Here is a 25,851-nt window from a genome sequence, read left to right as displayed (position 1 = left end):
TTCATCTCAACACCCTGAGATCGTGACCTGTGCTGAAATCAAGTTGGATGCTTAACCGATTGAGCCACCCAGGCACCCCTAAAATATAATTTTAATAATAGTGTCCTATACCAATCTATGAAATCTGTCACATCTTACTCGTTCCCTTGTTCTTGGACATTTAGATTCTGGATGTTTGATTTCCTAGTACAGGCAAGATATAACAAACATCTTTGTGCACAGATCTCTGTTAGAGTTTCAGAAGATTTCCTCAGCCCAGGCACTAAACATGGGTCCTGAGTTCTAGGGACTTATATTTGAAAGCTCTTACATTTGATGGAATTTCAAATATTACACATATTAAAAGAGATTTTTAAAAATAGATAAAATTGGGACACCTGAGTGGCTCAGTCAGTTAGGCAGTCGGCTCTCGATTTTGCCTCAGCTCATGATCTCAGGGTTGTGGGATCGAGCCCCCAGTCTGGCTCCACACTCAGTACAGAGTCCACTTGTTTGTTTCCTCTGCTCCTTCCCTCTCTCCATCTTGCTCTGTAAAATAAATAAGAAAAATCTTTTTTATAAAGCAGGTAAAATCATAACTTTCATGCAGATATTAACTCACTGAACAGAAATCTGATAACAGGAGTGCCTGGGTGATGTAGGCGATTAAGTGTCCAACTCTGTTCTGGGTCAGGTTGTGATCTCTGGGCCCTGATCTCAGGGTCATAAGATCAAGCCCCTTGTTGGGCTCCATGCTCAGCAAAGTCTGCTCGAGATTCTCCCTCCCTCTCCCCCTGCCCCTCCTGCTCATGCTCTTTCTCAAGTAAATAAAATCTCTTTATTAATAAAAGATTTATTTATTTATTTATTTATTTATTTATTTATTTGAGAGAGAGAGAGACAGAGAGAGAGAGCACAAGTAGGGAGGAGAGGGAGAAGCAAGCTCTCCCAAGGAGCCCGACATAGGGAGCCTGACATGGGGCTTGATCCTAGGACCCTGGGATCATGACCCGAGTCAAAGGCAGATGCTTTACTAACTGGGTCAACCAATCAGTAAATAAATAAATCATAAATCTTAAAAACAAGCAAGCAAGCAAGCTGGTAACATCTTATTAGTTTTTTTAGTATTGGGGAATATTGCAATGAAAATGTAAATGAGACAAAACTGGCCTCTCCTACAGTGGAGGAAGAAAATCCAGTTGAGTCTCCACCTGGCATGATTTGCATGTCTATGGACAAGAATTATTTTTGCATTGCTATTACCTACATTGTACGGTTGTAAATCAGCTAGGGCAAGGAAAGACTGTAATCTGATAGGTGAAAAGGGTATATTCTATACAATGCATAGTACTCCCTTGAAGTATGAAATTTTCCTTAAGGGCCTATCACATAATTTTTACAGTTTTTCACCTTTTTTCTAAGAAGGGAGCACTTTGCATACCTGCCAGCAGTCATCACATTATAGACTACAAAATTCAGTCTGGGTGAAGCTACGGATCAAAAGACCTGGTTTCTTCAACAAGAAGAAAAACACGAGATGGAAGGGAACCTGAAGATTAAAAGAGACTTTCAAGGTCTCCCAGCTGTATGTAGTTTGGATCTTGATTCGAAGAAACTTCAAAAAGCAACAACAAAACAAAGACAAAACCTAAAGGGTGCCTGGATAGCTCAGTCAGTTCAGTGTCTGACTTTTTTTTTTTTAATCTTTTATTTATTTATTAGAGACACACACAGAAAGAGAGAGAGAGAGAGACAGGCAGAGGGAGAAGCAGGCTCCATGCAGGGAGCCTGATGCGGAACTCGATTCCAGGTCTCCAGGATGACACCCTGGGCTGAAGGTGGCGCTAAACCACTAAGCCACCAGGGCTGCCCAGTGTCTGACTTTTGATCTCAGCTGAAGTATTGATCTCAGGATCATGAGTTCAAACCCTACATTAGGCTTGACGTTGGGCTTGATGTTGGGCACAATGTTGGGCACGGAACCTATTTTTAAATAATTAGAAATTAGGGGATCCCTGGGTGGCTCAGCAGTTTAGCGCCTGCCTTTGGCCCAGGGTGTGATCCTGGTGTCCCGGGATCAAGTCCCATGTCAGGCTCCCGGCATGGAGCCTGCTTCTCCCTCCTCCTGTGTCTCTGCCTCTCTCTCTCTATGTCTATCATGAATAAATAAATAAATCTTTTTAAAAAATTAGAAATGAAAAAACAAACCCCCCAAAAAAAGCGACAAAGGAGAACATGTGTAGAGTAATTGGGAAATGTGATCACTTGACTACTTGGTGACATTAAGAAATTACTGTTAATTGTGTGTTTGTGTGTGTGTGTGTGAGAATGGAATTGTTGGGGGGGGGAGGTCAAAGGCAGGATGTATATACAGTGGACCCTTGAACAACTCAGGCCTTAGAGGTGCCAACTTCTGCACAGTTGAAAATCCGCATTTAATTTTTGAGTAACTACCGACAGCCTACTGTTGACCAGGACTCCTACCAAAAACAAGGTCAATTAACACATACTTGGTATATTATACTTATTATATACCTTATTCTTTTTTTTAAAGATTTTGTTTATTTATTCATGAGAGGCAGACAGAGAGAGAGAGAAAGGCAGAGACACAGGCAGAGCAAGAAGCAAGCTCCATGCAGGGAGCCCAATGCAGGACTCAATCCTGAGACTCCAGGATCACACCCTGGGCCGAAGGCAGGCGCTAAACTGCTGAGCCACCCAGGGATATCCTATATACCTTGTTATTACAACAAAGTAGGCTAGAGAAAAGAAAATGATATTAAGAAAATCAGGGATCCCTGGGATACTCCCTCTGGGAGTATTTCTCCAATATAGACACCCAGAAGGGCAATCATTGGTTTGCAGAGAGCCACTTTACATTTTATTTAAATGTTAATAGCTACTGCCAGTCGTTGTAGGGGTTAGTTATCTAACGCTGCTGCCTAACAAATTACTCCACATTCAAGCATCTTAAAATGACAGTAATCAACATTTATTATCTTTCACAGTTTTTATGGGTCAGCAATTCAGGAGAGGTTTAACTAGGTCCCTGGTTCAGTCTCTCTTGAGATTCCAGGCAGATGTGGGACTTCAGAAGACTATGGCCTGGCCAAGACTGGAGGATCTGCCTCCAATGCAGCTCATGCATGGCTGGCAAGTGGGTGCTGGATTTGATAGAGGTCTCAGTTCCATGGAGGTCTTTCTTTAGGGCTGGTTGTGTGTCTTCCTGACATGGTGGCTCACTTCCTGCAGACTGAGCAAGACAGAAGCTGCAACAACATCTTTTATGGCCTGGCCTTGAAAGCCACAGGCTTTTTCTTCTGCCTCATTCTAGTCCTTAGAAGACACAGTCACTAAGTCCAGCTCACATTCAAGAGGAGGAAGATTCAGCTTTACCTTTTGAGAAGGGAGGAGAGTCAAAGAATTTGCAGATATATTTTTAAAAACACTGTATGCTCCAAATTAGCTGTTCTGATTTACGTTCTCGTCAGCAGTGTATGTACATTCTCACCCTCATCAACCAACACTAGATCTCATCTTATTTATATTTGCTGTGCTCATGTTGACAAAGGCTCTCTCCTTGACCAAACTTTAGTTGGGCTCCTCTGAGCTCTCTTCCTAACCAAGCTTCAATGTTGGCCTGTCTAGTTTAGTCTTAGCAAAGAATTCTACTAAATCAGTTCAGGGAGCATCCCCCACCTTTGATACCCAGTCAAATTCTTTATCCTCCAGCCATGATAAGCCTGATAGGCCAATTTAGCAAAAATCTCCCTCCCTTGATGTCTGTTATTAGTAATTTTACATCTACTGATCCCCTCAGTCAGCTCTTTCCTACAAATCCCCAACTGTCTTTGTTGTATTCAGAGCTCAGCCTAATCTCTCTCTCTCTTGGCATACCCCTGTTGCAATAGTGTTCCTGAATAGTCTTCCTTCCTGTTTTAACAAGTCACAGAATGACTTTTTCCTTTAACAATGTATGAAAATGTGCTGTATTATTTGCGTTTCCGGATGGCTAATGAGATTGAACTTGACTTCTTTTGTTTATATCCACTGGGACTTCCTTTTCTGTTTCTTTTTTTTTAATATTTTATTTATTTATTTATTTATTTATTTATTTATTTATTTATTTATTTATTTTTTATTTATTTATGATAGGCACACAGTGAGAGAGAGAGAGAGAGGCAGAGACACAGGCAGAGGGAGAAGCAGGCTCCATGCACCGGGAGCCCGACGTGGGATTCGATCCCGGGTTTCCAGGATCGCGCCCCGGGCCAAAGGCAGGCGCTAAACCGCTGCGCCACCCAGGGATCCCAATATTTTATTTATTTATTCATTAGAATACACAGAGAGGAGAAAGAGAGAGAGGCAGAGACACAGGCAGAGGGAGAAGCAGGCGCCATGCAGGGAGCCCAACACGGGACTCGATCCCGAGTCCCCAGGATCATGCCCCAGGCCGAAGGCGGCGCTAAACCGCTGAGCCACGGGGACTGCCCTTTTCTGTGAGTTTCTAGTAAATATCTGTTACCAGACATTTAGCCCATTGATTAATTATCGATTTTTAGAAGTTCTTAATATATTCTGGGTAATAATCTTTTGTCTGCTATATATGTTGCAAAGATATTCACTGATATATTGTATCATTTGCTTTTTTTTTTCACTTTCCTTGATGTTGATGATTCTTGAAGGTATTAAATTTGTTTATTCTCTTTTGAATATTATCCATTTATGTCCATTTCCACCTAACCATTGGAACCCTAGTATTTTTATCGTTTTGTGTGAAATTTTTAAAAAGATTTCATTTATTGGGGCACCTGGGTGGCTCAGCAGTTGTGTCTCCCTTGAGCTCAGAGTGTGGTCCCAAAGTACCAGGATCAAGTCCTTCATCGGGCTCCCCTTAAGGAGCCTGCTTCTCTCTCTGCCTATGTCTTTGCCTCTCTATGTCTCTCATGAACAAATAAATAATTAAAAAAAAAAAGATTTTGTTGGGACACCTGGGTGGCTCAGCAGTTGGGCATCTGCCTTTAACTCAGGGTATGATCCTGGGTTCAGGATGGAGTCCCACATCAGGGGACTTCCCCCAAGTCTTCTCCCTCTGCCTATGTCTTTGCCTCTCACTCTCTGTGTCTCTCATGAATAAATAAATAAAATATTTTTAAAAATTTAAAAGATTTTATTTATTTATTTGGGGGGGGAGCACAAGCAGGGAGGAGGGGCAGAGGGAGAGGGAGAAGCAGACCCCCTGCTGGGCAGGAAGCCCAATGAGGATCAAATCCATGATCTAAGATCATGACCTGAGCCAGAGGCAGATGCTTAACAGACTAAGCCACCCAGGTACTCCTTGTATGAATTTTTTATATAGTATTTGACACTTGCTCTCAAGTTTGTTGCAAAGTTTCCTCAATTATTTTTTGTTTAGGATGTCTGCGACCAAATTGTGTAGCAGACAAGTGTGTTTGGCTTTTCTTTTGAAATATCTTCCATTGGGTTGAAGTTTAGAAAGTTTTCCATTATCTGTATCAGTTCTTTATTTTATTTATTTATTTATTTATTTATTTATTCATTCATTCATGAGAGACAGAGAGAGAGAGGCAGAGACACAGGCAGAGGGAGAAGTAGGCTCCATGCAGGGAGCCTGACATGGGACTCGATCCAGGGTCTCCAGGATCACGCCCTAGGCTGCAGGCGGCGCTAAACCGCTGCGCCACTGGGGCTGCCCCTGTATCAGTTCTTTAACCAGTTTCTCAGCCTCTTATTTTTCTCCGATTCCCTCCACTTATTTTTCTTAGAACCTATTCGGTGGTAGCTCTGTTCTAGGTTCTGGGAATATAGCCATGGAGGACTGGGTGGAAGTTTGTACCCTCAGGGATCTCCTAGAAAGCAAACACATCCATGGGAGGACACCAGATTATCCTGCACACCACAGCTTCTGGGGTTTTCTCTTCCCTTGACACTCCCCTCCTCTAGAATTTTCCAGTGGGGGAGCCACTGACTTGATCTGGGTATATTTGGGATGATGGTCCCTCTAGCTCCAAGAAGACAAGGCTTGGCCTTACTCCACTTTGCTCCTGGCCTTCTCCCCTTCACTCATCCTCATCCTCTTCACCCTCTAGCTCCTCTCTCCATCCTGAAGGTGATCTCTTTAGTCTCTCAAGTTGTGGTCCCATCTGTCCTCATCTCAGAGCCCAGACCCACCCTTGCAGTCTTCTTGTTCTCCCCTCCTTTCATAGCTCAGTCCCTGCAGGCTGCCTTCTGCCACTCCAAGGAAAGGCCTCTCTGGAGCAGATCCAGGGGCTTTGCCTCTTCTCCCCTCTGAGGCCACCCTCATACCCAGCCCCATTGGACCTTTGAGATTATTCCTCCCCTGTCTACTCTACGGGTTCCTGCTTTCTGGGTGTCCTTTGGAACACCAGTATGCCTTGTGCTCTGCCCTCAACTCACTCTCTTTTTTTCATACTTGTTCTGGCTCAGTGTATCACCTCTGGCTGAAGTGTATGATATGTCCATGATTTTACCTCCAGCCTGAAAAGTCCTCAGCTGGACATCTGCAGTCTCTTTACCCTTCCTGGGGCCAAAGTGAGCCTTGTCTTCCTCCAAACCTGCTCTTCCTCCAATCTCCTTGTGATGGGTGTAGTCTCATTGTTCTCCACCATCTCATGGGTTCACTCTTCCTCACTCATTACTCATGTGTAGTAGTGAAGAACTCGCCTCCTTCCCAGGTTTTCAGCCAGCACCTCCCTGTCCCCACTCCCTGCCCACCCGAGGTTGTAGCTTCACTGCTGCCCCCATACTCAGCCTCCTCCTACTCTCTAGTCCAGAGTCTGCAACCCACGGCCTCACTGAAGGCTGCCCTCAGGGCCACATCCACCTGCACCTCCAGAGGTAGGGTCATTTCTAGTTTTCTCTTCAGACTCAGAAACTTCTGGTAGTTTCCAGACTATTCACTTCACAGGATCTCGTCTCTGTGCCTTTGCTGACACTCCCGTTCCTGGAATGCTTCTCCCACTCCCCAAAAGTTCTCATCTGTTAGGTAGCTAGGGGCTCACCTCCTCCAGAAAGTCTTCCCAGAAGCCCATTCCCATTGGGAACCCCTGATCCCAGAGTCTGGTCCTACTCTCCTGGCCATTGTTTAGACATTAGGCTCAGCCAGAACAGTGCTTCTCTCTCTCTCTCTCTCTCTCTCTCTTTTTAAGATTTTTAATTTATTCATGAAAGAGAGAGAGAGAGAGAGAGAGAGAGAGAAAGGCAGAGACGCAGGCAGAGGGAGAAGCACGCTCCATGCCAGGAGCCCGACCTGGGACTCGATCGCGGGTCTCCAGGATCACGCCCTGGGCCGAAGGCGGCGCCAAACCGCAGAGCCACCGGGGCTGCCCCAGTGCTTCTCTTTCATTTACTTTCTTCCTTTCCTGTACCCCCTTTTAACCACGAGCCATCCCTAGTCACATCTTTCCCCCACAGCCCCCCCACCCCCCCGTAACGCCCCATAAACATCAGTGTAGGACATCCCGATTTTTATCTACCAGGAGGCTCTGCTGGCTGGAACCTCTGGACACGGCAATTACAGGTGAGCCTCGGAGGACAAGATCCTCTTGCAGGTGAGGCGTAGAAAAATGAATGCTAAGAGCCTCCCGGCGGACTGCTGGGTCCAGCCTTTGGGAATGGGAATTGGATTTATTCCAGAGTCTCGGTAAACAGGAATACCCGTTCACGCTGGCAGGGTCCAATCTCTTCTCCCCAACACCCAGCAGAGGGCAGGCGATCAGCAGAGGCTCCGGGAGCTAAAGGGATCGCGAGGGAGGGCGGGAACGAGTGAGTGAGGGAATGAATGAGAGAATGAGTGAGCGAGCGGTAATGAGGAGGAAAGAAATGAAGGAAGTGGATGGAAGGGATGAGTGAGGGAGGGAATTTGGGAGGGAGGAAACGAGAGAAAGAAGGAGGAAACAGGTTTACAGGGCGCGACCCTTCCCAAAAGGCATCGCTTCATTTATTCACTCATTCATTCGTTCAGCCCCGCCAGGTGCCAGAACTATGCCCGGTGCAGAGGCGCACGGTCACCCCGGCGGCCGCAGCTCTCCTGGGCTGGGCCGAGGCCAGAGCCGCATCCGCGGAAGAGTCGCCCGGGGCGGCGCCCCCCGCTCCAGTCCCCCAGCGAGGCGCCCCCGCCCCCCGCCTCCTTCCGCCCCCGCCCGGCGCCTGCGCGGCGCGGCCACGTGACTCGCCAAGGCCCCGCCCCGCGGCCGCCCGCCCGCCCCGCTCCCGCCTCCGGCGAGTGCGGCCTCGGCTTGCGGCGGCACCAGGTGAGCTGCGAGGCGCGGGCCGAGCGGGTCGGGCGGCGGGGAGCACGGGGGGCGGGCGGCGGGCGGCAGCCGAGCCCGGGCGAGCAGCTCGAGGGGCGCGAGGACGCAGGGGCGGGCGCGGGCCGCGGGCGCGGGAGTGGCGGCCTGAGGCGAGCCCGCGGCCTGACGTGGCGGGGGCGCGGCGGGCGGGACCCCCGGGTGCAGCGGGGCGGGGAGCTGGCGCTCGCCGAGATGCTGGGCCTCCCCGCGGCTGCGGGGCCTGCGGGCCTCGAGGCCCTGGGCCGGCCTGTCGCCCGCGGCGGGTCTGTCTCAGCGCGGCCTTCCCAGCCGCGACCCTCGGTGCTGTGCGCGGGCGGGTCCTGCAACAGGCGAGTGGGGCGGGGCCTGGCTGCCACCACCTGGCGTGACCTTGGACCTCGCCTGCCAGCCTCAGTTTCCTCAGCAGCCCGCAGGCTGCCGCTGAGAGGGTCCAACCTCGCCACCTGCGCGGTTTCCAGAGAGAAGCCGGAGATCGCGATGTCATTGCAGAATTTCCGCGTCCCTGGGCGTCGGGCGCGGGTTCTCCTTGCAGTCCTGGGCGGCCCGGAGTCGCGGAGTCGCCGCCGGTCGGTCGCCTGGTCGCCATCACCTTATGCCTGGAGTCCTTTTCGCGTCGGGCCTCTGTGGGGCCGGGCCTGGGCGGCAGGTTTGGCGCGCCCGATGCCCCAACTCAGCTTTCTGGAAGACTCATTCCAGAGCGCATCCGAGTTGGCACCCCAATGATGGCTCCCCATTCTGGAAATCAGTACCTACTCCGTCCTCTCCTCTTCCCAACAGTCTCTCTTCCTTTTGTTGCAGTACCTCGCTTCATGCTGCCAAGGATTGGGGTTTGTTGAGGGCGGACACTTTTGGGGCGCTTCAGAGGACTGAGGGGTGCCTGCCCAGTAAATGGTATTAAGTTGAAAATTAAAAAATACTTTTGATTCTGTCACCCATGAGTTCATAAAAAATTATTTTACGTCCTTCAGTTTGTACCTGCTTGGGACATAAAGCTTCCTTCCTGCGGCCTTCAAAAGCTTTGAACAACATGGAACGGAGGGGCCTTCCTTGTGACGAGTTGAATCAGAAATGTACGGAGCGGGAGGGAACTTAATCTAGGGAAGGACCTCGTAATAGAGTAATCCCTGTAAAATGAATAGGAGACAGAAGATGTCACCGAGTGAGCTCCCAAGAGCGTCCTTTATTTCAGCAAAATAGGCAGGGAAAGGTATTTAAAAGAAGTGTTGCATTTGACTTAATTTTTAATTTTTTAAATTTTTGTCAATTACCGAAACATAGTTGCACTATGAAATGCTGTTTTTCATCTAAGTCAGCAAAGAGTGAAAAAGAAATGTCATGGGCAGCTCCGGTGGCGCAGCGGTTTAGCGCCGCCTGCAGTCCAGGGCCTGATCCGGGAGACCCGGGATCGAGTCCCGAGTCATGTTTCCTGCATAGAGCCTGATTCTCCCAATGCCTGTGTCTGTGCCTCTCTTTGTGTCTCTCATGAATAAATAAATAAAATCTTAAAAAAAAATAAAGAAAAAGAAATGGTATTGGTCAGCTAGACAGTGGTTGGAACCAGGTTCTCATACTTTGCTGGTGGAAGAATAAATTAGTACAATCTCTATGGAGGGCAGTTTGGCAATATGCATTCAAATGACAAATATACATTAAAATTAACATGGGCCAGCAGTTCTGTATCTAGAAAATTTTCCTCAGATAACTGCTGTATATGTGGCATAGCCACATAAATGACTTTCAGTCTGTAACTGCTAAGGCAAACAATTGGAGGAAACCCTGATGTCTGTCTGAAAGGATTGGTTAAATAACATGTGGTTATGGATACAATGGACTGTGGGAGGGATATTAAGTTTTCATATGCAAAAGTTAAGGAAGGGGGGAACTGGTGTAGATTTACAGATTTACCTTTGAATCTATAGATGCCCTCTGACAGGGAAGGTCGAATAGTAGTTTTCTTCTGGGAGAGGATCTGATTGGGGTCTAAGTGGGAGGAAAATTTAAGTCTCAGTGCCTTTCTGCGCCTTTTGAATTTGAATGTGAACATATTAAAAGATAAGTTTGAGGGTTTATTTTTTAAATATTTCATACTAACAGGAAAGTTAGTCTTATTGGATCCTAATGTTTTGTCTTTGTTTTTGTTTGTTTGTTTGTTTTAAAGGAATAAAACATTATCTTTTTCCTTCCTGGAGAAAAATCATGATCCTGAAGTTCTTTAATGTGTCTATGCTCTGTTATATTGTAACACCTGTCTAAAAACAAAAGTGGATGGCATGATTTCAAACTTTGTGTACCACATATATTCTTTAGTGTGCTCCCCCCCCCCCCATGGCTTTGAGTTTTCTCCATGTTGATGACTATAGCTTGAGTTCTAGTTTCCCCATTTTAACTGTTGTCTAGTACTCTTGTTGGCTTACTTTGCTGCAGAGTCCAGTCCTCTGAGGATGGACATTTTTGGTCATGGCCAATGCTTGCCTTATGAACAAGGCTGTGATGCATGGTCTTGAATGTGTTGCACTCCAAGCTATGCTCCTTCAGAGCAGGGAATTGGTTCATTTTCTTCACGTGGCCCTCGAGACCTACCTTAGTTCCTTAAATTGTGCTTGATAAATATGCTTTGCTTACCCAAGGAGGCAGTCTTCTCCTACTGTATTCTGTATTTGTAATAAATGTAGCTGCCATGGATCCCTTCCCAAAGGGACAGAAATGCTAATGTGCAGTGGGGACCCACTGAAGATGGATGTCTGTTGGAACAGTCAGTCCCTGCTGCCAGCCTTAGAGAAAGAGGTCTTCTTGACTCCCTGGTGGTCACAGTAGTGAGGAGGAAGCTGAGACTTGGAGATAATGAGCTAAATGCTCAGAGTCATTTGGTTACAAGTGTACAAACGGCCATGGAGTTTTGCAATGTGGAGGAGATAAAGCCGTAGCTGGTGGGTAGATAGAAAAGCTTCAATGATGGAGCATGCCTGTCATGTTCTTGATACAATGACAGAGGGAGAAGTCATCAAGCTAGACCTTGACCAATATGGGGTTTTAAAGACAGGTCTAGGTAGGAGTCTGATGGTTTAGAGGATGACAGGTGTCCCTTATGGTCTAAGGGCCAGATCACAGACCTATGTAGAAGGCAGTAGAGAGCCAGTACTTGAGAAGCCAGGTGGGATACTCACTGGGCATATGGGGACCTCCTGCAGCCTAAACAGGGGAGCTGGGGAGGATGGGACACAAGGAAGGAAACCAGTTGGTAGCCAGTGCTGTGGTCTGACCCAGGGCGGTGGCCATAGAGGAATAACTGGATGGGCATCTGAGATGGGAGAGAAGGAATCAGAACTGGAGGACCTAAGCGGCACCTGGGTGGCTCAGTGGTTGAGTGTCTGCCTTTGACTCAGGTTGTGATCCCAGGATTCTGGGATCGAGTTCCGCATAAGGCTCTTTGCAGGGAGCCTGCTTCTCCCTCTGCCTATGTCTCTGCTTCTCTCTCTCTGTCTCTCATGAATAAATAAGTAAAAAAAAAAAAACAAAAAAACAAAAAAAACAGAACAAAGCTGGAGGGTCTGATAGGACACAGATATAAAAAGGAAAAGAGATCATTGAAACCATGAGGTTTCTGACATGGAAATTGTGGCTGTATGAAAACTAGTAAGTAAACTAGACCAGTAGGGAGGGCTGCTAACTGGATTAGGCATCGAGCTAGAGGTGCATCTGGGAATATAGGGTAGATTCCTGGGGAAGAGGGGTGGGCTGGGGCAGAGTGTGTTGACTGACGGGAAGGGATCAGAAAAGATGGCATATTGCCATGGGGCAGAGTTTCAAGTTTCAAGAGATGGGGTTAGTGGGGGATATCCTTTGGCCCTGGATGTCTGTGTGTGAGCCAGTCCAGGGTATAGAGGAAGCAGTGGGTAGATGGTGAAGGTCCCAAATCCAGGAAGCACCCTGAGGGGCCACAGAGGGATGTAGAATATGTTGGATGGTGCTAGTGCTCCTGAGTCTAGTAGTGAGGACAGAGGTCTCTTTTTGCAAAGGTTTTTTTGTCTTTTTCTTTAAGTATACTCCATGCCCAGTGTGGAGCCCAGTTCGGGGCTTGAACTCTTGTCCATGAGATCAAGACCTGAGCTGAGATCAAGAGTTGGATGTGGGGGGATCCCTCGGTGGCTCAGTGGTTTGGCGCCTGCCTTCGGCCCATGGCGTGATCCTGGAGTCCCAGGATCAAGTCCCACATCGGGCTCCCTTCATGGAGCCTGCTTCTCCCTCTGCCTATGTCTCTGCCTCTATGTTTCTCATGAATAAATAAATTAAATATTTTATTTATTCATTTGAAACAGAGAGAGACAAGAGAAGCATGAGAGAGAGAATGAGCAGAGGGTGAAGCAGAGGGAGAAGGAGAATCAGACTCCCTACTAAGCAGGGACCTGAGATCATGACCTGAGCCAAAGGCCGATGCTTCTCTCTCTGAGCCACCCAGGTGCTCACCTGGCAAGTTTTATAGTAGAATATCTGTCTGTCTGTCTGTCTCTCTCTCTCTTTAAATCTTAAGTAGGCTCCACTCTCAGCATGGGGCTTGAACTCACAAGCCTGAGATTGAGTCCTGTGCTCTACCAAGTGAGTCAGCTAAGTGCTCCTTTCATTTTTTTTCTCTTAAAGATACAGTACAAGGAATTAGAGAAAAAACTAATTTAAGGGAGGGGATAGTGGAATGGCCATAGGTGGGGAAGGTAGATAGATGTTCACCTGGGTTCCCACCTGCTGGCTGGATGGCAGTGCTGTGGCTAGAGAGTGCTTAGCTTAGCCCCAGAGCACAGTGCAGGACTGCTTGCCCCCTGACTCAGAATGTACAGCCAAAGGTTTGTTTTATTGATTGGGTTTCTGAGGCTTCAACTCAAATCCTTGTGCATGTTTTGAACATATTCAATTATTACAAAGTAACCTTGAAATAAAAACCTGCTGCAGGTGATCTTGAATGCAGCAGCTCTAGTTGAAGTTACTGTGTTTGAATCTTGGCAAAAGAAGACAGGTCCTGGACCCTCTCCTGGGTCTCCTGGCCACCATTCAGGTCTGTTGTCATTTTTATGCATCCATTCCTACGTGAGGGAACCCAATTTTATTCTTTCTGTCTCTCTCTCTTTTTAAAGTAAACTCTACTTCCAGCATGGGGCTCAAACTCACAACCCAGACATGAGGAGTCACATGCTCTCCTGTCTGAGCCAGCCAGGCACTCCAGTTTTGTTCTTTCTCAATGGGAGAGAGGAAGAGTTCTTCAGAACCGGTTCTGTGCTGGTGCTTTATATTCATCATTTACCAATTTTAGATTTCCCCAACAGCAGGGTAATTTATTTCCCCTTTTTCATTTGAGGAACCTGAGAGTCATGTTGGTCCTGTGGTGAGTCCATGGTAGGGCCAGGGCCGCAACCGAGATCAGTCTCCAGAATCCTTCTGTTTCCCAGAGATGCTGAAGGAGATAACATTTAATGAAGAATCTTAGAGATGAAGGGACACAGGTCATCAGGAAAGGAGCCCCCAAGTTTGGAGAAGCAGTGGGAGGGGAGAGGAAATTCGAGGGTTTAAGGCCACAGGGAAAGCACAGGCAAACTGGTGAGAGGAACAAAAGTGCCATGGACCAATCTGTGCACTATTTGGTATTGCCACCCTGGCTTATTCCCTGTCCCCTCTGTCTTGCCAGCTGACAGCCGCAGTTGTGAGGTCTGGTGTGGTGGTCAGGATGGCGGAGGAGCAGGAGTTCACCCAGCTGTGCAAGTTGCCTGTGCAGCCCTCACACCCGCATTGTGTCAACAACACCTACCGGAGTGCACAGCACTCCCAGGCCTTGCTCCGGGGGCTGCTGGCTCTCCGGGACAGTGGCATCCTCTTTGATGTTGTCCTGGTGGTGGAGGGGAGACACATTGAGGCCCATCGAATCCTATTGGCTGCATCCTGCGATTATTTCAGGTGAGTTATCTCCATATGTTCTCACAAGTAAAGTAACACAGGTAATCCTGGCTCCGCTAGGTATTTGTGTTGGTACCCACAGTGACCAGGTGGGAGGGACCAGTCAAGCTGCCAAGTCCCCTGCTCACCCCAAGCTTCTCGGACTGCTTGTTACAGTGAGTGGGACAGAGGGGTCTTCTTTTTCTTTCAGTTCTTCTGTCTCTGGGGCATGTTCTCTTTTTTCTTTTCTTTTCTTTTCTTTTCTTTTTTTTTTTAAAGTTTAATTATTTATTTTTAAGTAATCTCTAGCCAGCATGGGGCTAGAATTCACAACCTTGTGATCAAGAGTGGCATGCTCTTCTGACTGAGCCAGCCAGGCTCCCCACCCTCCACCCCCCGCCTTTTTCTGTGTTTTAAAAGACAGCATGTTTGACTCTACTTGTCCTATTGCATTTTATGAAATGTAATTTCTATATCTTGATATAAAACAGATTTTCTATATACTCTGGTTTCCCCAGCATTTCATTTTGAAAATTTTCTAATCTGTGGAAGAGTTGAAAGAATAATATTACAAACACCTGAATACCAGTTGTTAGTATTTTGCCATATTTGGTTTCTCTTCACACACAAAGACACATACAGTGCCCCTTTTTTTTTTTTTTTTTTTACAGTGCCCTTTTTAAGATATTGGCAATTTGTGCCTTTGTCTTTCAGTGCCCCTTGCCTCCAGTGGTGTTCTCATAATGCTGGCTAGAAGCCCACATGAGCCCTGGTCAACAGGCTTCTTGCCCTTGGTGCTGAGGTCAAGGCCAAGTGGTCAGTCCCATACACACATTGTCCACACAGCTGTGTGATATGTGAAGTTGTGCCTTTTTTTTTTTTAAGATTTTATTTTATTATTTATTCATGAGAGACAGAGACAGAGAGAAAGAGAGAGAGAGAGAGAGGCAGAGACACAGGCAGGGGGAGAAGCAGGCTCCATGCAGGGAGCCCAACGTGGGACTCGATCCCCTGTTTCCAGGATCACGCCCTGGGCTGAAGGCGGCGCTAGACTGCTGAGCCACCCAGGGATCCCAAGTTGTGCCTTTTGTGCCCCTTCCCTGGCCATCTACCTTCTGACCCATACCTTCCCATCTTTTTTTTCTTTTTTAAAAGATTGCATGTTTGAGAGAGAGAGATAGTGTACATACCAGCGCATGAGTGGGAGGAGGGGGAAGAGGGACAAGTAGGCTCCCTACTGAGTGTGGAGCCTGAGGTGGCCCAAGATCAGGACTTGCTGAAGTCAGACGTTCAGCTGACTAAACCACCCAGGCACCCCACATCTTACTTTGAGGGCCTAAGCCTCTGACCTTCCCCCATGGATTCTTTGTCCCTTAGGGTTTCTCATGGCCTCTTTCATGACCACATTGTGGCCATTGGCACATTAGAAAGAATTGGTGCCACTACCCTCATTGTATCCTAGTGAGAGGAGGCTCAGGGATGAGGCCTAGGTCTCATTCCAGGTCTGATTCTGTTTCATTGTTTCATCTTCCAGTATTGGTTAGAGTTCTCAGTTTTTTGTTTTTTATTTTTAAAGATTTATTTTTAAAGATTTATTTATTTGAGAGAGAAAAGTAGTGTGCAGTGGGTGGGGTGGGTGGGGAGGAGCAGAGGGAGAGGGAAAGTGAATCTGAAGCAAACTCCACGCTCAGTGCAGAGCCTGACATGAGGCTCCATCCCATGACCCCGAGATCATGACCTGAGCCAAAACTAAGAGTTGGACACTTAACTGACTGAGCCACCAGGTGCCCCTGTTTGTTTTTAAAGTAATCTCTATTCCCAATGTGAGGCTTGAACTCATGACCCTGAGATCAAAAGTCACATACTCCACTGACTGAGCCAATCAGGCACTCCAGTTCTCATTTTTTGATTTTAGGAACTACTGAGTGAAATATTTCTTCATAAGTGTCTCCTGTTCTCCAGAAGGACTTTATAGAGAGCATGACGAGTGGTGGCCTAGGGCAGACATAGCCAGGCTTCCTTGCATCTGCTTTTGCAGTTACTCAGTAGTGCTGCTTTTCCTTCTCTGCTTTTCCTGCCCTGCCCTGTTCTCTCCCAGGCTCAGCCTCTTCCACTGGGAAGCTCTTTCTAGTTGTCCTGTACCTTTTCCCAGCCTCTAGCTCCTCCCTGAAGGAGGCTGCTGACCCCTTAGACTGCAAAGAGCTGGAAGGCTCTGTGGATCGCTCTTGTTATGGGAGCTACCCCCTGCAGGAACCCTCCTTTGGTATGCAATCTCTGCAAGGTTTGGGGATTGACTAAACTGTTCATCTTGGGTCTTGTTTGTTTGGCTTGTGGTAATAGGTGTGTTTCATACTTTGGGCTCCTGTGGCCTTCTCCTGCTTTGCCTGTCTACTTCTCTTATGCTGGTTCCTGGCTCTCTACCCCATATATCAGGTTCTATTCTGTTCAGTCCTAGATGGGGCCTCCCTGGGTCTTACATCCCTCCCTCCATTTTCATACTGTGAATTATTAGGTAGTCAACTATATTCAGCTTAATGCCTGTGATTTTGAAAATTTGGATAAAATTGATGATTTTGTAGAAAGTACATGTTGACAGAACTTGACTCGAAGTAAAAGAGAAAATTATATTCTCCACAAAAACACGAAGCCCATACAAGTCCTGTGGAGTTGTACGTTTTATGTACAGACTCTATTGCTATTTAAACTTTTTCAGAGTAGAGAAAGGAAGACTCCACATTTTTTTAAAAGATTTTTTTTTATTTATTGAAAGAGAGAGAGAGAGAAAGCACAAGCAAGGGGATGAGCAGAGGGAGAGGGACAAGCAGACTGCGCTGAGCACCCTGATGGGTGCTGATCCCACAACCCTGAGAACATGACCTGAGCTGAAATCAAGAGTCAGATGCTTAACTGATTGAGCCATTCAGGCGGCCCTGGGTTTAAAGAGAGTTACATAACATTGGTATCCACATTGGACAGATAGGCAACACACAAAAAAACTAAACTCGTTTGTGAATGACAGTGTAAAGTCTTCAGCGAGACCTTGGTATAGAGCTCCACTCCACAGCACCACCGTCCCTGTCCCTATTGTACTGCAGAGCAGCAGACCTTAGCTCAGAGGGGCTTTATTCCATGTTAGACAATCTTTCTTAACAGTTTTTTGTTTTGTTTTGTTTTTTTAATTTATGAGAGACACGGAGAGAGAGAGAGGCAGAGACACAGGCAGAGGGAGAAGCAGGTTCCATGCAGGGAGCCTGACATGGGTCTCAATCCCAGGACTCCAGGATCACTCCCTGGGCAGAAGGCAGGTGCTTAACTGCTGAGCCACCCAGGGATCCCTAACAATCTTTCTTAAAATGTGACTCACTCAAAGGAGACCTTGCCTGTAGCACTCCACAGATCTCAGCATCCATTCCTGCAGCTAAAATACCTTTTCAATAGGTGAAAAAAAGTTGAAAGCACCACTTTAGGGGCAACTAGGTGGCTCCATGAGTTAAGTGTCTGCTCTTGGCTCAGGTCATGATCCCAGGGTCCTGTGATTGAGCCCCAAAGGGCTCCTGACTCAGTGTGGAGCCTGCTTCTTCCTCTCCCTCTTCTCCCAACTCATGCTCTGTCTCTCAAATAAATAAAAAAATCTTAAAAAAAGAAAGAAAGAAAGAAGAAAGAAAGAAAGAAAGAAAGAAAGAAAGCACCACTTTACCCCTGCCCTCCCACATCATCTCCCTACCTCACCTGCCCACCCCATAGTAACTGGATTCCTAAGTTCCTCTTCATTCATACACTGTTTTTTTTTTTTTTTTTTTTTGCAAATACTGGTCCATAATTCTGAAACCCTTAAGCTCTGAAATTTGAAAGTTGTTTTGTTTTTTGTTTGTTTGTTTACTGTGTTGCTAAAACTTCATGAGTGTATTCAGGGGGTCTCCTAGAGCTGTTTTTGTTAGTAGCTTCTAGTCATTAATTTTGTTGGGGGATGGGGAAAGCTGGGTTCTCCCACATTGCCATTTTTTCCATGAGTTTTTGTTTTTTAAATTTTGGTACAAATCCATTAAACTATAAAACCTGCCCTAAACTGATGTGAGGCTTACTTTATTTTCCTTTACTTTTTAAAATATTTTATTTAAGAGAGAGAGCATGAGTAGGGTGAGGGCAGAGGGAGAAGTAGACCCTTGCTGAGCAGGGAGCTCAATATGGGGTTCGATCTTGGGACTCCAGGGCCATGACCTGAGCTGAAGGCAGATGCTTAACCGACTGAGCCATTCAAGTACCCCTATTTTTATCCTCCTTAGTATATGTCTTTTATATTTTGCTTTGAAAATACTAAGGAGTTTGGTTGTGAGGTATTGACCCAGACCTTGCAGGGGTGTGATATCGTACATGGCATGGGTGCTGTGCTGTGTTTTTCCAGTTGAAACCATTTGAATTTTGAAACATACTTGGCCTCCAGGATTTAGGATTGGGGACTGGGGGCCTGAACAAGCTGACGTTCCCCACTGCACATCAGAGGGTGCTACTGGACATCTGGTTATGGTATCCTAGTAATAGAGATGACCCTCATTCTGCAATGTTCTGTGCTGTTCATGCCCTCCACTTTGTTGGTGGCCTGCTGTGATTTTAAACATATGATAAGATTTACCAACTTGGGACGCCTGGGTGGCTCAGTAGTTGAGCATCTGCCTTCAACTCAGGGTGTGATCCTGTGGTTTTGGGATCAAGTCCCACATGGGGCTCCCTGCATGGAGCCTGCTTCTCCCTCTGCCTCTGCCTCTCTCTCTCTCTCTCTGTGTCTCTCATAAATAAATAAATACAAAATCTTAAAAAAAAAAAAAAGATTTACCAACTTAACTGTTTTTAAGTGTACAGCTGAGTAGTGTTAAGTGTATTCATACTGTTGTGGAAGAGAGCTCCAGAACTTTCTCATCTTGCAAAACTGAAACTGCACCCAGTAAACAGCTCCCTACACCCCTACTTCCAGCCCCGGTAACCGCCATTTCACTTTCTGTTTCTAGAATTTGACTACACTAGGAACCTTTTATAAGTGAAATCATATATGTTTGTCCTTTTGTGACTGGTTTATTTCACTTAGCATAATGTCCTCAAGGTTCATCCATGTTGTAGCATGTGTTAGAGTTTCTTTCCTCTTTAAGGTTGAACAATATCCCATTGTGTGAATAGACCACATTTTGTTAATCCATATATTTACGGATGGAGACTTGGGTTATTTCTGCTTCTTGACTATTGTGAATAATGCTGTGAACATGGATGTACAAATATTTTCTTGAGACCCTGCTTTGAGTTATTTTGGGTATGTACCCAGAAGTGGAATTGCTATGTCATATGTTAATTCTGTGTTGAATTGAGGAGGAGATCCCTGGGAGGCTCAGCCATTTAGTGCCTGTCTTCAGCCCAGGGCATGATCCTGGAATCCCAGGATTGAGTTCCACATCGGGTTCCCTGCAATGAGCCTGCTTCTCCCTCTGCCTATGTCTCTTTGCCTCTCTCTCTCTCTCTGTGTCTCTCATGAATAAATAAATAAAATCTTAAAAAAAAAAAAAAAAAAAAAGAATTGAAGAATGTCCATACTGTTTTCCACAGTAACTGCCACCATTTTACATTCCCACCAGCAATGCACAAGGGTTCCATTATCTTTGTATTCTCACCAACACATGTTACTTTCTAGTTTTTTTGGTAGTGGCCATCCTAATAGGTATGAGGTATGGACATAATTTTATTTTATTTATTTTTTAAGATTTACTTATTTATTTTAGAGGGAGATTGCATGCACATGCAGGAACAGGAGGGGGAGAGGGAGAGAGAATCTCAAGCTGACTCCATGCTGAGCAGAGACCCCAATGTGGGGGTTGATCTCATGACCCTGAGATCATTACCTGAGCTGAAACCAAGAGTTGGATGCTTAACTGGCTACACCACTCAGACTCCCCTGGACATCATTTTAAAAGTTTCTTCCCCTTGAAGTTTTTATTTGCTCATAATTCCAGTGTTACAGAAAAGTAGTTAAGACTATGATAAAGAATTAAGCATCCATTTTTGGTTAAAAACAACAAAAAGAAAAGGAGTAGATATATATTTTATTTTTCTTTTGATCTTTTTTTCTCTTTTCTCTCCCTAGCTCTTATTTTGAAAGATGTCAATCCTGTAGAAAAGCTGAAAGATCAGCCTTTTTTGTTGTTTTTTTTTTTTTTTAAGATTCATCGGTTAGCATTTTTTTTTTTTTTTTTTCGGTTAGCATTTTGTATATTCGCTTAGGAGTAACTTGTGGATATAAAAGTTTTTCTGGAAATAGTTCATTGCACTTCCAAGAAAAAAACTTTTTCTAATATATCTAAGAACATTTATAGTCATTCTACAATTCTATCTGATATTGAGTTCATATTCAGATTTTCCTAATTGTCCCCAAAATATCTTCTATCTCCTTCCTCCCCTCTCCATTCAGGATCCAGTCAAGGTCCACATGTTACATGGACACCCCAAAGAATGAGTCAAAGTACCACAGAGCACAGGAAAGCCCTGAGAGGGTGTGTGTGGACTAAATAGACCTCTAAAGAGACCCAGACGCTGGCTTGTGAGATAGAAGAGCCCATTGTGTCCATCACAGAGATGCTGGTTCTCTCTACATCAGTCTATATGTGTGATACATTCCCAATAAAAATACCAAGAGACTTTATGGGGGGTGGAGGGATTTCACAAACTGATTCTAAAGTCCAAATTTTCCAAAACAAGCAAAGGCCAGGAAATTGCTGAGAAGGTAGTGAAGGGAGACTGGCCCTATCCTATGGTAATATGTGTTATGGAGCTATAGTAATCCAAATTGCTCCTGGTGCCTGAGATGTGGGAAGATTATTGGGAAGGTAGTGGTTTTAAACATAGACACTAGCCTGCCAGGAACTTTGGGATAAAGATGGCATTCCAAGTAGGGGAAGGTGCTGATGGGTGGCTCTCTTGAAAAACACAAAATTTCTCCTTGCCTCACATGTTGTCCAAAACAAATTTCAGGTGGAACAAATTTTTGGGTTTTTTTTGTTTTGTTTTGTTTTGTTTTTTGTCAAATGATCCTTTATTGAAGCGTTTTCCTATGTAGTTCTTAACTAGCTGGATATTACACTATACTGCTGTTGACATCCATGATGTCATGAGGGTGGTAGCCATCAGCATTGCAAGCCACAGACTGGACAATTCCCAGGATCTCTTTAATGGTTCCAGAGAGTGAGTTCTCTGGCTAAAGAACCCTATCTAATCTGCCAGGCAATGTTGATACTCTCATCAAAAGTGATAGTTCCACTGTGCTTAATGTTTTTCTCCTTTCTGTCTCTGGGTGGTTCCTCCAGGGGTTTGGTAATCAAGACAGAGGCAAAAGGTACCACTTCAGTCTGGGCCTGTCTGTTCTATGTTTACTTGTTTTAAATTTTGAGTAGGCTCCATGCTCAGCGTGGAGCTCAAACTCACAACCCTGAGATCAAGACCTGGACGCTTAACCAACTGAGCTACTCAGGTACCCCAGGGCCTTTCTGTTCTGAATGGTCAGTTTCACTATAATCCTAAGACCCTTCCAATCACTGGTTGCCTTGGTAGTGTCATCACTAACCTTTTTTGGAGACAGACCCAGAGAGCCAGTCTTGGGGGCCAGGGCACGGAGTTCCCCACCAGTGCACCTCACATGTAAGACTTTGATCTTGTGGGGGTCAAACTTAATTAAGCAGCATGATGGAGGCAACTGGTGTCATATGAACCTGGATTCAGGATGACTGAAGAGAGTTACACCTCAAGTGGATTAACATTCTTTTTTTTTTTTTTTTTTTTTTTTTTTAAGTAGGCTCCACGCCCAATGTGGGGCTTGAACTCAGGACTCTGAGATTGAGTCCTGTGTTCTACCAACTGAGCCAGCCAGGCACCCTGCATTAGCAATTTTAATTGTGAAAAGTAAACCAAAAATATATAGAGGAAAGCGTGGGGAAATCTTTTTTTAAGATTTATGTATTTATTGGGGATCCCTGGGTGGCTCAGCAGTTTAGCGCCTGCCTTTGGCCCAGGGCGCGATCCTGGAGTCCCGAGATTGAGTCCCACATCGGCTCCTGGCATGGAGCCAGCTTCTCCCTCCTCTTGTGTCTCTGCCTCTCTCTCTCTACGTCTATCATAAATAAATAAGTAAATAAATCTTAAAAAAAGATTTATGTATTTATTTGAGAGAGCATGCACACACGCATGTGAGCAGGCTGGGGGGAAGGGCATAGAGAGGGAAAAGGGGAGAGAGAATCCTAAGCACGCTTCATACTAGACTCTGACCTGGAGCTCCATCTCACAACCCCAAGATCATGACCTGAGCCAAAACCAAGAGTCCAGTGCTCAACTGACTGAGCCACTGAGAGAAATATTTTTTAATGTTACCTCAGAGGGGGGGAAAATGTCTAAGTTTGTCATAAAACTCGCAGGCATGAAAATGAGAAATTTGTATTCAAAACAGACAAAATTGTACATGGCAGAAAGCATTGTAAAATCAAAAGATCTGAGGTAGGAAGAAAATTTCAACTCATCCACAAAAGGGCAGATTTCTTCAAAGTGACAAGAGAGAGTCTAAGAGAAAATGGACCAAGAATCTGGACTGTTCGAAAAAGAATATAGAAATGGCACTTTAAAGGGCACCTGGTTGGCTCAGTTGGCAGAGCATGGGACTCTTGATCTTGGGGTTATTGAATTCATGACCACATTGGGTGTAGAACTTACTAAAAAAGAAGAAATGACACTTAAACATTTGATAAGATTACCTTCTCATTCATTATAAGGTTCCTCCTTAGATTGATAGTATGTAGGCAGTACTATCAAAGTATAGATGTATATAAACCCTGTGTCCTAACGGTTGTTTTCATAGGAATGATCCTGACAGGCACGTAAGCAAAATGTCATGGTGGTAAGGCCCTCTATCAGGTGCAATAATGGGAGATTAGAAGTAATCCAGGTGGGGGTGCCTGAGTGCCTTGGTCAGTTGAGTGTCCGACTCTTGATTTTGGCTCAGGTCATGATCTCGGTTGTGAGATCAAGCCCCACGTCAAGCTTTGTGCTGAGCAGGGAGCCTGCTTAGGAGTCTCCCTCTTCATCTCTAAGGAAAAAAAAAAAAACAAAACAAAACCCAGGTGTATTATAGCAGCGGGTTATATCAACCATGATAGTTTTTACAAGAAGAGGGGCAGCCCTACATGTACCAGTAAGGAGCCATTTCCAAGATGCATTGTTATGATGTGATGTAGAATATAAGGTACATGGACTGAACTGATGGCCTGGAGCAGAGCAGAGGAGGGAAAAATAAAATGTAAAAACAGCTACGTTGTCCTCTATGCATGGCTGTCATATTTCAGCCCTGCTGCCTCCCCTGACAACCAGCCTCTTCCCTCTGAACAACTTATTAACTGGCTCACCTGGGATGCCTCAAGGTATCTCACTGATGGTGACTCTGACCTCACTCTCTGACCCTGTTCCTCCCAAGTCCCTGTCAGCTCAGCTAACCCAGCCAAGGGCCCTGGTTCCTCCAGTGTTCTCCCAGATTCAGTCCTTCAGCATGTTCTTTCTGCCACCAGGCCCTCCCCAGGTCTGCAGGAACCCTCTTGCCTGAAAAGTCTGCTCACACCAGCCTCCTGTGTAAAATTCCCCAACAGCGCTTCATAATATGCTTGGATTTCAATCCTGACTCAGTCTTGACCTGGGGAAAGCAGAGACGTGGCCCTGTCTCACCTGCTCACTTCCTCTTTGCACTGGCCTGGCTGCCTTGGGTACTGAACTCATCCCTGCCCCAGAACTTGGGCTCCTGTCTCCTCCACCTGGAATGCCTTCCTCTGGCTGGTGAGGTGCCACCCACCTCCATCTCGGCCTGTCCCTGCTCCTCATCACTCTCCAGCTGCTCCCCTCTCCTAGCCGGGTGCTCCTAGGTTAGATGCCCTGTTGTGCTTTTTCCTAGCATTTCCTCACTCAGAAGTACCTTGTTCTTGTCCTCCTTCCTAGCATCACACTCTACATAAGTAGGAATCTTACCACTTTACTTGACTGTTACTCCTTTTTTTTAAGATTTTATTTATTTATTCATAAGAGTGACAGAGAGAGGCAGAGACACAGGCAGAGGGAGAAGCAGGCTCCATGCAGGGAGCCTGATGCGGGACGTGATCCCGGGACACCGGGATCAGGCCCTGAGCTGAAGGCAGACGCTCAACCACTGAGCCACCCAGGCGTCCCTTGACTGTTACTCCTCTGACTCTGAATGGTACTTGGCGTTTAGTTAGGAGCTCAGTTAATATATTTGGAGTGGAGTGACTTGTGTTACATGTTTTCCTTTCATTCATTTATTCATTCATCCATTTATTCATTCCTGACATGCTCTGGGCTGCTGCTGTGATCCAGGAAGCATATAGATGGATGTACCAGAGAACAAGCCAGATGTCCTTGACTCCAAGAGGCTCACGTGCAACACCCTGCAACACATGAAACACAGATGGTGATTTCTAGGATAGCTGTCCAAACTTGGTCAGGAGCTTGTGGGCACCTTCCGTGGCAAGACTCAGTTCTCAGAACACACACCAGTGTTCTGTTGCACATCACTGCTGGGTCAGCCTGCCCCCAGCTCCCTCTCACTTTGGTGTCCTAATTGATACAGATTTGCCCGACATGGGGCTTAAACCCATGACCCTGAGATCAAGACCTGAGCTGAGATCAAGAGTTGAATGTTTAACAGACTGAGACATCCAGGTGCCCTTATGATTGATTTAGATTGATAGAACAATGCTGTTTTGTGTTTTTACTTTGCAGAGGAATGTTTGCTGGGGGACTGAAGGAGATGGAGCAGGAAGAGGTCCTGATCCACGGTGTGTCCTATAATGCCATGTGCCAAATCCTGCATTTCATTTATACCTCCGAGTTGGAGCTCAGCCTGAGCAATGTCCAGGAGACGCTGGTTGCCGCCTGCCAGCTGCAGGTGAGGCTGCCCTCGCTGGAGCAAGGCAAACCCAAACCCAGGAGGTGATCCCCAGGTGTCTGCCAGGTAGTGGCATGAGGGGGATCAGCAGGCAAGGATACCAGGTGGCAAAGGAGATTGCAGGTGGCAGAGGCTCTTGGGTGGTGCATGGCTTAGCCAACCCTGGGCACTGAAGCATAGCTGCTCCAAATGCCTCCAGGCAGGCTCCTCTGCTTTTGCTTTCTGCTCTTCTGCTGGTTCCTTTCCTTCTGCCTGGGTGTCCCCGCCCCTGAGAAGATCCTGCACATAAACATGTGGGCTGACCCCGAGGCAGGTGTGTGATGTCCTGCATGCCCCAGTGTCTAATGAAGCTGAACTTCTCCCACAGTTCCCAAGTCCTTTCTGCTCATCCACCCAACTTGACTTCATCCATCTCTTTGAAACTACTTTCTTTTTTGTCATTGAATGTTGGATGCTTGTTCTTCTATAGAACTCAGGAAGTCTTCTGAGGCTTTGGCAGTGTGACCTACGTTTTAGAAGGCTGTATTACCTCAGTGGTGCTGGTGCAGCCACATGAGGGCTGGGCCTGCACGTGCCTTTTGCTTTCAGTAGCTGTTGTCAGATAGCCTCACCTGACTAGAGAGACTTCTCATTTTACATTTGTTGAAAGTGGAAATG

At 46.1% G+C, this 25,851-nt stretch overlaps 1 protein-coding gene across 1 annotated transcript in view; it reads left to right on the top strand.

Moving 5' to 3' along the window:
* The first annotated feature begins 8,199 nt into the window (after positions 1-8,199).
* The window catches only part of KLHL22 (kelch like family member 22), a 39,193-nt gene continuing 21,541 nt past the window's right edge, over positions 8,200-25,851 (top strand). The window contains exons 1-3 of the mRNA XM_025474895.3: positions 8,200-8,273; positions 13,984-14,249; positions 25,029-25,194. Coding sequence (XP_025330680.1) covers positions 14,023-14,249; positions 25,029-25,194 — 393 coding nt within the window. The 5' untranslated portion in view covers positions 8,200-8,273; positions 13,984-14,022. The remainder of the gene's footprint in view (positions 8,274-13,983; positions 14,250-25,028; positions 25,195-25,851) is intronic.

The sequence above is a fragment of the Canis lupus genome, chromosome 26 (genome assembly GCF_003254725.2).
Source record: "Canis lupus dingo isolate Sandy chromosome 26, ASM325472v2, whole genome shotgun sequence".
Classification (NCBI taxonomy): domain Eukaryota; kingdom Metazoa; phylum Chordata; class Mammalia; order Carnivora; family Canidae; genus Canis; species Canis lupus.
This window is presented reverse-complemented; position numbering and strand designations above follow the sequence as displayed.